Source organism: Aquarana catesbeiana, linkage group LG09 (genome assembly GCF_042186555.1).
Source record: "Aquarana catesbeiana isolate 2022-GZ linkage group LG09, ASM4218655v1, whole genome shotgun sequence".
Lineage (NCBI taxonomy): Eukaryota > Metazoa > Chordata > Amphibia > Anura > Ranidae > Aquarana > Aquarana catesbeiana.
In genome coordinates, this window is record NC_133332.1 from 284,365,112 (window position 1) to 284,380,662 (window position 15,551).

At 45.2% G+C, this 15,551-nt stretch overlaps 1 protein-coding gene across 1 annotated transcript in view; it reads left to right on the top strand.

Moving 5' to 3' along the window:
- Positions 1-4,633: 4,633 nt before the first annotated feature.
- Positions 4,634-15,551, top strand: part of PSMB7 (proteasome 20S subunit beta 7) — a 106,457-nt gene continuing 95,539 nt past the window's right edge. The window contains exons 1-4 of the mRNA XM_073600364.1: positions 4,634-4,791; positions 7,563-7,656; positions 8,005-8,102; positions 12,002-12,142. Of these exons, the coding sequence (XP_073456465.1) occupies positions 4,730-4,791; positions 7,563-7,656; positions 8,005-8,102; positions 12,002-12,142 (395 nt within the window). The 5' untranslated portion in view covers positions 4,634-4,729. The remainder of the gene's footprint in view (positions 4,792-7,562; positions 7,657-8,004; positions 8,103-12,001; positions 12,143-15,551) is intronic.

The following is a 15,551-nucleotide window of genomic DNA, read 5'->3' on the forward strand; positions in this document are numbered from 1 at the left end:
TAGCACACAGACGACCGGTTTGTCCGCTAGAAAGCAGAGTCCGTCAAATAGATTTGAAACATGTTTCAAATCTACGTCCGTCAAACTTTTGAGAAAACAAAGCCTGCTGGAGCCCACACATGATCGAATTGTCTGACAAAGTCCGGTACGCCGGACCAAGTCTGCTGTAAAGTCCGCTCGTGTGTACGCGGCATAATGCTGACTCTGGTTGCATGCTGCTACTGGGCCAGAGGCCTGCAGTACCTCTCCCTGGAGGCCTAGTAGTTTAAAAGCATGTGTTGGACGGTGGACTACTGTTCCCAGCTAGCCCAACTTGCAAATCCTGTGCCCTCAGGCCACATCGATTTGACACTATTCCCCACAATCTCTCCTCTGATCCAGGACTCCTTATCAATGACCGTGCAATAAGGACTTCACCAATGACGTGTAAAGGTGAAGATCCCTCACAGACTTCCTGGCATGTCTCCACATCCAGCCCTCCACTGTGGTACATTTACCGACCTTTCTCTGCCCTGGGTCCATGATGTAGAACTTAACCGGACCGTAAGTTCCGACAGCTTCTCCTGCCCCTCTGTTCCAGGAATTCCTCATCAACGACCGTATAATGATGCGGACTTCACCAATGACCATGTAAAGGTGAAGTTCCCTCCCCCGAATGGGGATGGTCTCCCACTGCTGTCTAGTACTCCATTCTCCACTTCTCCCAGTCTACAACTCCTCCCAGTGGCCTGTTACCTCAGTTTATATAGGAGGCCCCCCACAGCCAATACCAATTGGGGATTGGTCAGGGCTCCCACATGAGCTGCCTGCCACTCCAGTTCCAGGCCCTGCCCCTCTTCCAGAACATTTTCACTGGAAGCAGGGGAGGTGCCTCAGAACTAGAGCACAGGTGGTCACACCCACTGCTACTCTAACCACTCCCAGCCCCCGGATCAAAACAGACAGGCCTAGCTTGCAGCATAGGCCTGCCTAAATTTGCCTGTGCTGACAGTTCCTAGTACAAACCTATTACTAGCACCTACCTATTGGTAGAGAGTGCTACATCATATACTTTGGAACTGCAAAAACCTCTCCAGTTTCTGGAGGGCTCTATCTTCTTTTATTGCATCTCTTACGGGTAACCTAATTCCTCATAACCCCGCAACAGCTCTACTAGGTTTAAACCATGATATATACTCATTAACCACTTCCCGCCCGGCCTATAGCAGAACGACGGCCGGGCGGTGGTTCAGTTATCCTGACTGGGCGTCATATGACGCTCTGCAGGATAACAGCTGCTGCGCCCCTGCGGGGACGTGCATCGCGCCGATCGGTGGTGAGGTGTGTCAGTCTGACACACCACTCTTGGTAAAGAGGCTCCGGTGCCACCTCATTGGTGCCACCTCATTGGTGCCCATCAGTGCCGCCTTATCAGTGCCCGTCAGTGCAGCCATATCATTGAAGAAGAAAGCATACTTATTTACAAATAATTTCCGGTCTTTTTTTATTTGTTGCACAAAAAATAAAAATCGCAGAGGATCAAATACCACCAAAAGAAAGCTCTATTTGTGGGAACAAAATGATAAAAAATGTGTTTAGGTACAGTGTAGCATGACCGCGCAATTGTCATTCAAATTGCGACAGCGCTGAAAGGTGAAAATTGGCTTGGGCAGGAAGGAGTATAAGTCTGGTATTGAAGAGGTTAAACTACAGAAGTATTGTGGCCAATATATTAATAGCAGCAAGACTCACCATAGCTAAACTGTGGAAATCCAATACTGCTCCCAATCTATCTGATGTGGTATTAAGAGTAAACACACAGGCCCACTATGAACTAATGTTGGCATACAAAAACTTCAATGCCCTGTACACACGACACGGTCGGATTTTCTGACGGAAAAAGTGCGATCGCATTGTGTTGTCGGAAATCCGATTGCGTGTGGGACTTTTTCCATAGGAATTTCCGACACACAAAGTTTGAGAGCAGGCTATAAAATTTTCCGACAACAAAATCTGATCGGTTAAATTCCGATTGTGTGTACACAAATCCGACGCACAAAGTGCCACACATGCTCAGAATAAATTAAGAAACGAAAGCTATTGGCTACTGCCCTGTTCATAGTCCCGACGTACGTGTTTTACGTCACCGCGTTCAGAACGATCGGATTTTCCGACAACTTTGTGCGACCGTGTGTATGCAAGACAAGTTTGAGCCAACATCCGTCGGAAAAAATCCTAAGATTTTGTTGTCTGAATGTCTGATCAATGTCCAAACGTGTGTGCAGGGCATAACACTGCAAACTTTAAAAAGATTTGGCAAGCCTGGTTGGTATATCCCAAAGCTTCAAAATATCTGAAGGTCTTTAAAGTGGTTGTAAACCCACAAAAAAAAAACAAAAAAAAAAACCCTGCAAGACAAAGGCATAATGAGCTAGTATGCATTATGAAATACCTACCTTAGATTGAAGCCCCCGCAGTGGTCCTGGCACACTGCTCTGGCCAGTGACATGTCTCCTGTGCTATGCCTGAATACTAACTGGCCAATTACCTGCGACCAGTTTGTGTGCAGCCAATAAGCTGCAGAAATGCAGACCCGGGATGCACACTTGCTGCGTCCAGGGTTGGTATTCACATGTAACCACTCAGGTGAGCGGTTACATGTGAACAGCAGTGGCACCTGGCATTAAATTATACAGAATACAAACCTGATAGTCGCCCCTGACACAATGTGTGCAACAGGGTTTCCAACCGCTGGCAAGAATCTACTGAGTCTACTGATTCTTGTCAGCGGCCGCCCCTGGCCACACATAAACTCCTGTGTGAATGCAGCCTAACAGCAAAACTTTTTTATTTCTTTCATTTTGGATACATCTGTGTCATAGTAAGGAGATTTTTCTTCACTTCCTGTCCCATAACGAAAACAGGAATTGAGAGGAAATCCGTTCAAGGTGAGTTATCATTTGAAGATTTATTCTCCATTCCTGTTCTGATGAAAACCCACAATTTAGGATTTGTTTTTTTTCCCTCAAAGATAATGGTAAATGGGACCTCTCATACACACACAGTGCTAGGAGGACCTCTCATCCACACAGTGCTAGGAGGACCTCTCATCCACACAGTGCTAGGAGGACCTCTCATCCACACAGTGCTAGGAGGACCTCTCATCCACCCAGTGCTAGGAGGACCTCTCATCCACCCAGTGCTAGGAGGACCTCTCATCCACCCAGTGCTAGGAGGACCTCTCATCCACACAGTGCTAGGAGGACCTCTCATCCACACACAGTGCTACAGTGCTAGGAGGACCTCTCATCCACCCAGTGCTAGGAGGACCTCTCATCCACCCAGTGCTAGGAGGACCTCTCATCCACCCAGTATTAGGAGGACCTCTCATCCACACACAGTGCTACAGTGCTAGGAGGACCTCTCATACACACAGAGTGCTAGGAGGACCTCTCATCCACACAGTGCTAGGAGGACCTCTCATCCACACACAGTGCTACAGTACCTCTCATCCACACACAGTGCTGGGAGGACCTCTCATCCACACACAGTGCTGGGAGGACCTCTCATCCACACACACAGTGCTGGGAGGACCTCTCATCCACACACAGTGCTGGGAGGACCTCTCATCCACACACACAGTGCTGGGAGGACCTCTCATCCACACACAGTGCTGGGAGGACCTCTCATCCACACACAGTGCTGGGAGGACCTCTCATCCACACACAGTGCTAGGAGGACCTCTCATACACACACAGTGCTGGGAGGACCTCTCATCCACACACAGTGCTGGGAGGACCTCTCATCCACACACAGTGCTGGGAGGACCTCTCATCCACACACAGTGCTAGGAGGACCTCTCATACACACACAGTGCTAGGAGGACCTCTCATCCACACACACAGTGCTAGGAGGACCTCTCATCCACACACAGTGCTAGGAGGACCTCTCATCCACACACAGTGCTAGGAGGACCTCTCACCCACACACAGTGCTACACACACAGTGCTAGGAGGACCTCTCATATACACACAGTGCTAGGAGGATCTCTCATCCACACACAGTGCTACAGTGCTAGGAGGACTTCTCATCCACACACAGTGCTAGGAGGACCTCTCATCCACACACAGTGCTAGGAGGACCTCTCATATACACACAGTGCTAGGAGGACCTCTCATATACACACAGTGCTAGGAGGACCTCTCATCCACACACAGTGCTAGGAGGACCTCTCATCCACACACAGTGCTTGGAGGACCTCTCATCCACACACAGTGCTTGGAGGACCTCTCATCCACACACAGTGCTGGGAGGACCTCTCATCCACACACAGTGCTGGGAGGACCTCTCATCCACACACAGTGCTAGGAGGACCTCTCATACACACACAGTGCTAGGAGGACCTCTCATCCACACACACAGTGCTAGGAGGACCTCTCATCCACACACAGTGCTAGGAGGACCTCTCATCCACACACAGTGCTAGGAGGACCTCTCACCCACACACAGTGCTACACACACAGTGCTAGGAGGACCTCTCATATACACACAGTGCTAGGAGGACCTCTCATCCACACACAGTGCTGGGAAGATGCAGTAAACACACTTCACGTTGTACAGCGCAGAGCACGCCCCTCCAGTGATTGTGCACTTTGAAGAACTTTATTGAGAAGGGAGAGTGGAACAGCAGGAGCCGGAAGTGGTCAGAGCCCGTCGCCCGGCACCGGAAGTCGATTTACTCTCGGGAAAGATGGCAGACGTGACTGTGCGCTTTGCTCCTGTCGGCGGGTTTCAGTTCGGGAACTGCAGGCGGTGAGAGCGGGCGGGGGGAGAGGAGACGGTGTGCCGGGAGGACGGACCCGGAGCTGGGATAGTGCAGAGTGTATAGGAAGGAGCTTTGTATGAAGGGGCTCCTCTATAGAGAGTCTGGCGTGCTGATCTACACTCTGGAGCTTTTTCAGATGAGAAGTCGTATATTGTACGATGTAAAGACCAAATGAAACCACCAGCTATCGCTGAAGGCGGCACTATTTCGTTTTGTAGAGAGAATTAGAACACCTGTCAGATTTTATTGCTGTCTGTGTCCCATTTAGTGGGATTTACTCTGTTTATTGCCATCACCAAGAGTCATGGTGAAAGAAAATCCCTCATTCTGGGTTACCAGAACAGGAAAAGAGGGGAAATCTTCCTTTGGGGACACTAGTTCTGGTGACTTGGAGGGATTTCCCCCTGCTTCCTGTTGTGGCCAATGATCTCCATGAGCGAGCAATGCATGTGGTTGCAGGGGCCTTGCTGCCTACCGATAAGGATGAAGTGTTCACACACTCCACGGGCCGAGCCCACCAGGAAGTCGGCACGGCGCTAATCAAAGGCAGTGAGACATTTCCAGATCTCTGCAGCCGCACATCGGGGAATGTCTCACTGCCTGTGATTAGCACAGCACAGTGCCGACTACCTGGCGGGCTCTGCATGTGGAGTGTGCGAACACGCCGGAGCTCATCCTTACCTACCGATCTCTACATGTCGTGTAAACTTTGCACTAAGCACGAAGTGTTGTAAACACCCTCGTCCACTCCCTATTGCAGCATTGGGGGGGGGGGGGGGCGGGGGGGATGTCCAGTGGCAAAAACACGGCTCAACTGGACATCTAAATGAAGCCATAGTAAATGTCTTCTGCAGTAAAAATCCTGCCTGTTCTAAAATATCTATTTACCAAGTAACTTTAACCTCTTAACGCTGGCGCTGCCACCGGGAGGCTGGGCTGGGCTTAAGGGCATGTGACTGCCCTGATTGGCTGTCAGGTGATCTGAAAACTCCCAATCATAAGCTGCGACCGGAAGTTTTCGGTTAGCTGCCGGTAACTGTGTCGGGAGCGTGCACGACATGTGCTCTCAGCACAGCTATTCACGTAAATATGCGGACCCTCAGTGCCAGGGGGTTAAATTAGCTAAATACATTCTAGGTACATGAAAATAATATGTATGCAATCTTTGACAGTTTATTTTCTTTCTAGAGAAGTCAGGGAATGGGAACTTCCACCTTTGCATAGTGGAACTCTGCCCTCTGTGTGGAAGCAGTGGGCTCTCTGTAGAAGTCAAACGCTCTCTACTAATTGACCTATAGCTCTGGAGTCACCAAAGCTCATGTCCCCTCGATTGGAGAGCTGATTTAGCATGGGTGCGGGGGGGGGGGGGGGGGGTAGGCATCAGACCTCTGCACTGTGATTGCTGCTTCCCCAGAGAGAGAACAAGGGTCCCATGCTGTCAAGGGACAGGCATTTCTACTCAGGCTGTGGTTGATTTTTAAAGAAATCAAAGTGTAAAATGTTGAAAACCTTTTATGTGGAATGTATTTAGTGAATTTAAACTGAAGTTTCAATTATGCTTTAAATAAACCGTATTACTGAAGATTTCTCATTTTCCAAAGCTCTATAGTTAAAGTGAAACTTGAGGCCCAAAATTAAAGATGGACATACAGACAGGACTTTTAGGCTGGGTTCACACCATTGTGAATTGGATGCGGGTTACAATAGCAGGCGTTTTTGTCCGGCTCTCATATCTCCGAAGCAGGTCCGGTGCGATTTGCACAAAAATGCTGTGTATATCTTGGTCTGTTTCAGGTCTGAATTCAGCCCAAAACTCGGGATGAAATCGGACCTGAAACAGTGACCAGGGACGCACTGGACCCCTGCTGACCCCATGCGACAATGGTGTGAACCCAGCCTTAAGCCTTGTGCACACGATCGGATTTTCGGCAGGGAATTGTGTGATGAAAGACTGTTTGCCAAAAATCTGACCATTAGTACGCTCCATCAGACAATTATCGTCCAACTTTCCGCCAACAAATGTTGGATAGCAGGCTATTAAATTTTCGGAGGACAGCGGTCTGTTGTCAGATTTTTCTATTGTGTGTGTATACAAGTCTGTCACACAAAAGTCCAAAGTGCAAACACGCATGCTCAGAATCGGTGCTCACCAAAGAAGACATTAGCAGAAGTTGTCCAAATGGTGGGGCTCAAGAGCTGAAATTCCACGTAGTACGTCACTACATTTGTGTTTGCTGGCCGACAATTGTGTACAGTTTGTATGCAAGACAAGTTCACGGCACACGCCCTTCGGACAAAAGTCTGACGATTTGTTGGCCAACAATCTTATCTTATCGTGTGTACGAAGCTTTATGTACTGCCGACTGCCGGCCATAATCGTGCCGCAATTTTTCCACGATTTTGCTGCCTTTTGCGTGGTTAAAACATTCCTTTCCTGAACACAGTTGGCCATAAACTATTCAGGCTGACTGCGCAATCTCTGTACATTCCACTTTAGATTTACCAAAGCTATGTAATATGAGGACAGACCTAAGCAATTGATTCAATTACTATCAAATCAGGAAACGGTACATATTTGTAGATCAGGAGATTGTACAATCTGATTGTGTACTGTAAGGTCAGCCTTAGATGTATGATGTAAAAAAAAAAAAAAAAAAGAACCATATATGTATAATATGTTTTAAAATGCTGTTTGCGTGTTCATGGAAGATCTAATAAAAATCAAGGCAGGTAAATAATTTAAATGTTTGTTTCATAGAAATGCTCTTTTGGAAAAGGAGTTTTTACAGAAAGGACACAAGCTCCCTGCAGCTCGCAAAACTGGCACCACAATTGCTGGAATTGTATTCAAGGTATGATTACCAGCATGTATACCACTGAGAATGTTTGTTTGATTTATTCCTTTTTATACACAGTAACACATTTACAGAAATGTGATGTGCAAATTAGATTAACAAGAACATACCCAAATCCATGGCTGTACTCACTCTGAAGTGCAACTACTATTTTTCATATCTGTGCAGACTAGATTTTTTTTTTTTTTATCTGTTTCATGGTAGAATAATGCTGAAATGTTTTTGTCATCTTAAATTGGAGGCTCAGTTTTACTGTCTATATTTTTTCTGGCATATACTGATTTTTTTTTTTTTTAAATGTTATATCCTCCATAAAATCATTCTGGAAACTACTGTTTTATCTAGGATGGGGTAATCCTTGGTGCTGACACCAGAGCGACGGAAGGAATGGTTGTAGCTGACAAGAACTGTTCAAAGATCCACTACATAGCTTCTAATGTCTAGTAAGTATCTGGCTAAAATCCAGGTTCTCAGAAATAAGGACTTCTTGATAAATTGCTCTGTTGTACAAATACTATACGATGACTTAAAAAAGTGATCAGTGTTTTGCAAAATGTCTGATTTAACTTTTCTACCGGTAAACAACGCCCTGGCATGTATACAAATCCACTATTTTGATCCTCACAAAGCTGAAGAAATGCACTCACAATGTCGAAAGATAATTTCTCTGAGCTTCTTCCACTGCAGGCTATGGGCATGGTAAAATAGATTTGTTGGTGCCTCCTATGTGCAGCCAGTTTTGGAAACACCAAAGCTCTGGAGGTTTGAAAGCCAGCTGTGGATGCAAAATCAGCCTCTCTAAAACTCAGAGGAATGGATGAAGTTAGTTCCGTCTGCTATTTAGGTTGTGACTGATCCATCTTCAGCTGCATGTATCTCCTTGTTCATATACCCTAGAACTTCACTCTGTCACAATGCTATCACACGAGTGGTGCTGACAGGACTGGATTTCACTGGGACCTGGGATAGGTATTATTTTTTTACCAACTTAGATCAGGCCTTTTGGAGTTTTTTTTTGTTTTATTTTATTTTTTGAATTTTAGCTTTTTTATTTCCATTTGACCTGTAGCTTAATTTACACTTAATTTTTTATTTATTTTTTTACTTTTACTGCTATTGGCCAGTTCAAACTGGGGAGCATTTAAAAAAGGATATTGCATCTCTTGTGAGCTCATACAGGCGGTCCCCTGGTTACAAACAAGATAGGAGTCTGTAGGTTTGTTCTTACGTTGAATTTGTTTGTCGGAACAGGTACATTTCTTTTTTTTTTTTTTTTTTTTTTTTTTTTTTTAAGTAGCTCCAGCCAAAAAAGTAATTTATACTTTTTTTGGCTAGCATAGGGGAGTGGTAACACCCCTGTAACATTTGTTTTGTTGTCTGTGCTTCTGTTTAGAAGATTTTACCTCACTTTCTGTCCCCATGAAAATTGAATTTTGAGGAGTTGTGGAAACAAGGATTGGTGATAAAGCTCCAGTGGAGACACCTTTTTCGAATGATAACTTACAGGAGTGAATTTCCCTTCCTAGGGGTAGATTTCCTCTTGCTTCCTGTTGTCTTCTTCCTTAGAAGTTGTTTGTAAGTCGGATGTTTGCAACTAGGGGACCGCCTGTATTTTGGAGTTATTATTGCAGCGTTTACTTTAAAGTGGATGTAAACCAGATTCATGAAATTTGAGCTGGACATCTATAGCTGCAGTGTTTTCTCATCTCTCTTCAAAAGCACTAAGCCCTGTAGCTGTCTTCTGCTCCGTTCTTCTGTTATCAGCCTAATAACTCCTGACATAAGCATATATTGATTGGTCTGGCAGGGAAGGAGATAACACTAGGGGGGATTAAGGGGTTAAATGTGTTACCTAGTGAGTGATTCTAACTGGGTTAACTGTGGGCGATCGCGGTTGTGTGGCGGACATCATGGTTGCTGGGCACGCACATCGGCTCCACCCGTGACGCAGCGGGCGTGCGCTCCCCTTCTATGCCGGTACGAAGCTGAGGACGTTATGTGACGCCCGCCTAGGATGGGAGATCCCATCTGCGGACGTCGTATTACTATGTGTGGGTATTGAAGTGGTTAAAGTGATCTTGTACTTAGGCCATAGGCCCCACAACTGTTTCCATTTACCTTCCTGGCACTGTTCAACTGGAGAAGTGATATGGTTTTCTTGTTACATCCAGCTATATGGCAGACATTGCTGCTGCTTAAAGTGGAGTTCCACCCATTTAAAAATCAGCAGCTACAAAAAGTGTAGCTGCTGACTTTTAATAAACAGACACTCACCTGTCCTACTAAGCCCGCTCCTCTCCGCCGGCATTGTACCTGTGGATGCCCCGACTGTGACTTCACAACCGGGCATGTGCTGCGCGTTGTAAATGGCCGGGCAATCTTCTGGGACCTGTGACGTGTCCCAGAAGATTGCAGGGAGGAAGGGGGGAGAGGTGAACTTTTTTCCAGTGCTGCGGCTCCAGGGGAGGAAGTGGAAGCTAGGTGTCTGTCAAAACTGGATACCTGCCCCCCCAACAAAAAAATGACATGCCAAATGTGGCATGTCGGGGCATCACCAGTACTTAAAGTTCCGTTTTTGGGAGTAACTCCGCTTTTAAAGCAGTGTTCGGCCTGAAAAAAAATAGTCAGCAGCTACAAATACTGGACACTTTCAAGTCCATGGAGCCCCCTCGATGTTGGCACCCCAGCTGATTTTCGGATCAGCTGTCGGGTGCTGCCGCCGCTGCCATTCATCATTAGGGAAACTGGCAGTGAGGCCTTTCGGCTTCACAGTCGATTCCCTACTGTGCACGCATGAAGCACGCTACACTTTGTAATTGGTGCGGCAGAGGAAGGAGGAGGGGGGCCGAACTTTTGACGGCGCCGTCTCATGGAAGTGGGGTAGGGTACCTGTCAAAAACAGGTACCCGTTTCCCCTGAAAGGTGCCAAATATGGCACCGGAGGAGGGGGAGGAAGCAGATCAGCAGAGTTACACCTTTGGGTTGCCTTATTTATTTTTTTTCCACTCGCAAAATGCGCGTAGGCAAGTGGAAAATTATATAATTAATAAAAATATATATCTATTAATAAATAAATAAATATATATATGTGTGTGTGTATGTATGTGTATATATATATATATATATATATATATATATATATATATATATATATATATATATATATATATATATATATATATATATATTTTTTTTTTTATTTCATCAGTGTGTTTAGAGTACAATTTTTTTTTTCCCCAATAAGGGTACAACAAATTTATGTACATATGTGGCACAATGTCAAATTTTTATTTTGGGTTTTTTTTTTTTTTTGGTATGCTAGTTTTCTTTTTTTATATATAAAAAAAATAAATCTGGAGATATCCTTTACCATTTAGTACTCCATATTCCCATCGCACATGTTCCTGGAAAAGCTCTCAAGGGTTTGGGTGCTGCAGCAACAACCAGCTGGGAACTGGTTCAGAAGTCACAAGGAAAATGTTTGCCAGCACACTATGGGTCAGCAAGGAAGCATCCAGGTGAATTATTTTAATGCATGATCATGCATTAAACAATTCGCTTGGACGCTTCCTTGTTGATCCATAGTGTGCTGGAAAACCTTTTTCCTTGTATCCTTTATCGCCAAATGAAGGCCCGATTTGTAAGTAGTTGTAAAGTATTACGAACGCATGCCAGAGTTGCAAAACTGGGTTCAGGTATTAAGATTTGTTTTACCTTCTGTGAGAGGGGTTTACATCCATGCAAGGAGTGCATTGGTTCAGTGTGTTGGGAAACTCATGTGAGAATGAGCAGTAAAGCACAACTAGCACTTCAAAACAGGAAATAGAACCTGCATATGTAACAAGCAATTATGGCTGTGCATATTTACATATATAGTTTTGAACTATGTTAATAGAAATAGTTCAAGCTGGTCTATTTTCTAATATATCTAAAAAAAAAAAAATTGCAAAGGCTATACATTCCCTTTAAAATTTCACTTGTAAAGTGCACACACCTAGAGCTGCATGCAAATACTTGTTCAGAATGGGCACAGCTCAGATGTTTTGAGTAATGACTTGCCCAAGCCCCTCTACCCCCATATACTCCGGTCTCTGATTGGCCACATCACTGGACTGTAGAACTGTATGAGAGGCTAGAAAGGATGGGCAAGTTAAAAGCAGCTTACATGTATATGTCTTGACTTGAAAGCTTAAAGTAGCTTTAGTTTTTTTTTTTTTTATTTATTTTTTTTATTCATTTCTAGTGAGATAGGCTGTACCCTGTCCATTGTAAATTTGCAATCTTTCTATGTAAGTTTAGTTCTCTCAGGTTGCTGAAGCATAGCTCAATCTTTGTTTCCTAGTTGTTGTGGTGCCGGGACAGCAGCTGATACAGAAATGACCACTCAGATGATATCTTCCAACGTAGAGCTGCATTCTCTCTCTACAGGACGTTTGCCTAGAGTAGCAACTGCTAACCGCATGCTGAAGCAAATGCTGTTTAGGTAAGAAAAGTTTTTAAATATAAAAATAATGGCAAAAGTATACAGGTAACCAGAGGCGTAAGTATAATTTTCACATCCCCGGTGCAAGAAGCCATAATGGGGCCCCTCTGACCCACCCTTCCATCCCAGGCTTCCAATTTTGGGAGGGCGCCCATGGACGACATCCCAGAACCCTGCTTCCCGCATGCCCCCTAGGATGTGTATCCAGCGCAATCACAGCGGCCCTTAACCATTGATCCGCTGGTTATCAGCAGCTCTTTCCTCTCATGCTGTGTCTGTGTGAGGAAAGGAGAGCTATTAACTGGCAAGAATGTTAGTAAATTGTTTACACTGATCATTAATTCCTCCTATCAGTGCTCATTAATTCCGCCCATCAGTGCTCATTGATCAATGCCGGCTGGTCTCTGAGTGGAGAGCGTGCCTCTCATACAGCTCAGAGCCAGTTCTCATTGACAGTTCCCCCTCTCTCTCATAGGGAGGAGACAGCCGATCTGTTCCGTCTCTAACCCCGTACCCCCCCAACCCCCCGCCCCCCATGTGTGCTCTGTGGGAAGTCAAGTGTGAAGCTATCGAGCTCACACCTCCCGCAGGGGGGGTTGGAGACGGAGCAGGTCGGCTGTCTTCTCTCTCATCCCGTGCAAGAGAGCTGTCAGATTTTCCCCCCTCTACTACCCGGTGCTCCAGTGAGCGCTGTAGGGGCAGAGTCAGGGACTGACAGTGAAGACCAAGAGCTGAGCGATCAGCAGTCTTTGATCACTCAGTACTCTGTCTTAGAAGCGGCTGGGGACAGATGAAACATCGGATCAATGTTGCATCCACTTAGGTGAGTAAGATTTTTATTCATTTTATTTTTTTTCTGAAACCTGAACGTCTCTTTTAACAAAAAATATAACAAACTGCTTTCAAAGTTGTATTTATTTATATTGTGATATACACATACCAAAAGGGAGCAATTAAGAGAGGTTCATTGTTGGGCTTTCATATACTTTAAGGTTGCTGTAAGGGTCACCCAGTTTAATTTTTACGTGACTTTATAGCTCCTTTTACTCTTAACAGAAACTGGTTAAACTCTCCTGGCTATGCTTTTTAGCAGAAGCGTATAAATTACAAAAGTAGCTAGGCAGCACTCCAAACCCTTTAGCTGAGAAGGCAACTCACAAGTGTATTTCAACTGTGTGTTTATGTGCTGGCATAGGTTTTGGCATTGAACATGCAGTATAAGGGTAACTTTTAGGGAATGGGGGTGAAATTTTCCTTTATTTTTGTGTCAATCAAAGGTCTACTTTAAAGCTAGCCAAGCATGTTATGTTTGCATTGTACTATTAGTAGATAGATAGGAAACATTAATTGTTAGAGATGGAAATTATTTCTTGTTTAAAGTGTAACTCCAATTTTGTTGAGAAAAAAAACATTCCCCTTTTGGCTGATCTATGTACATTGCAGGGATTTTAACAAACTATGTTGCAGATATTCTCCCTTTTTGTTTTTCTGACGAAATCCCTGTGTTTTTCTCTGTGCCCCTGGGCAGAGGAGTTTAATGTGAGTGGTTTCATAATTATCAATCAGCTGCTTCAGGGCTGTAAGGCCCCTTTCACACTGGGGCGGGAGGTGCGTCGGCGTTAAATAGCGGCGCTTTACCATAGTTTTAGCGGCAGTTTTACCCCTCGCTAGCGGCCGAGAAAGGGTTGAAAACCACTGCAAAGCGCCTCTGCAGAGGCACTTTGCCGGCGGTATAGCCGCGGTTCCCGATTGATTTCAATGGGCAGGAGCGGTGAAGGAGCTGTATACACACCGCTCCTTCACCGCTCCAAAGATGCTGCTAGCAGGACTTTTTTTCCCGTCCTGCTAGCACACCGTTCCAGTGTGAAAGCCCTCGGGGCTTTCACATTGGACACAAAGCAGCAGCTCTTTCAGGGCGCTTTGCAGGCACTATTTTTAGCGCTGTAGCGCCTGCAAAACGCCCCTGTGTGAAAGGGGTCTAATGAGGAAACTGCTGGGCTTCATCCCTTTAGAAGTGTTCCTATTGGGAGTATCGCACCAAAATGACTTTTTTTGTTGCAGGGGATGCCAAAAATCTTGATCTTGTATGTTAGTGTAGACTTCTGGGAAAATCAGTGAGCCAATCGCACAAGCAGTAAATGTTTCTTGGGGGCGTTCTGTACACTTTCTGTGTACAGAACACCTCCAGATAGTTGCATAGTAGGTGAGGTTGAAAAAAGACTCAAGTCCATCAAGTCCAACCTCTGTGTGTGATTATGTGTCAGTATTGCATTGTATATCCCTGTATGTTGTGGTCATTCAGGTGCTTATCTAATAGTTTTTTAAAACTATTGATGCTCCCAGCTGAGACCACCGCCTGTGAATGGGTACTCCACATCCTTACACTAAAGAACCCTCTACATAGTTTAAGGTTAAAACTCTTTTCTTCTAATTTTAATGAGTGGCCACGTGTCTTGTTAAACTCCCTTCCGCAAAAACGTTTTATCCCTATTGTGGGGTCGCCAGTACGGTATTTGTAAATTGAAATCACATCCCCTCTCAGGCATCTCTTCTCCAGAGAGAATAAGTTCAGTGCTCGCAATCCTTATTCATAACTAATGTCCTCCAGACCCTTTATTAGCGTTGTTTCCCTTCTTTGTACTCGCTCCATTTCCAGTACATCCTTCCTGAGGACTGGTGCCCAGAAATGGACAGCATACTCCAGGTGCGGCCGGACCAGAGTCTTGTAGAGCGGGTGAATTATCGTTTTAGCTCTGGAGTTGATCCCCTTTTTAATGCATGCCAATATTCTGTTTGCTTTGTTAGCAGCAGCTTGGCATTGCATATCATTGCTGAGCCTATCATCTACTAGGACCCCCAGGTCCTTTTTCCATCCTAGATTCCACCAGAGGTTCTCCCCTCTGTGTATAGATTGCATTCATATTTTTGCCACCCAAATGCATTATTTTACATTTTTCTACATTAAACCTCATTTGCCATGTAGTTGCCCACCACGTTATTTTGTTCAGATATTTTTGCAAGGTTTCCACATCCTGCGGAGAAATTATTGCCCTGCTTAGCTTAGTATCGTCCGCAAATACAGAGATTGAACTGTTTACCCCATCCTCCAGGTCGTTTATGAACAAATTAAATTGGATTGGTCCCAGCACAGAAACCTGGGGGACCCCACTACCCACCCCTGACCATTCTGAGTACTCCCCATTTATCACCACCCTCTGAACACGCCCTTGTAGCCAGTTTTCAATCCATGTACTCACCCTATGGTCTATGCCAGCGGACCTTATTTTATACAGTAAACGTTTATGGGGAACTTTGTCAAATGCTTTTGCAAAATCCAGATACACCACGTCTACGGGCCTTCCTTTATCTCAATGGCAACTCACCTCCTCATAGAAGGTTAATAGATTGG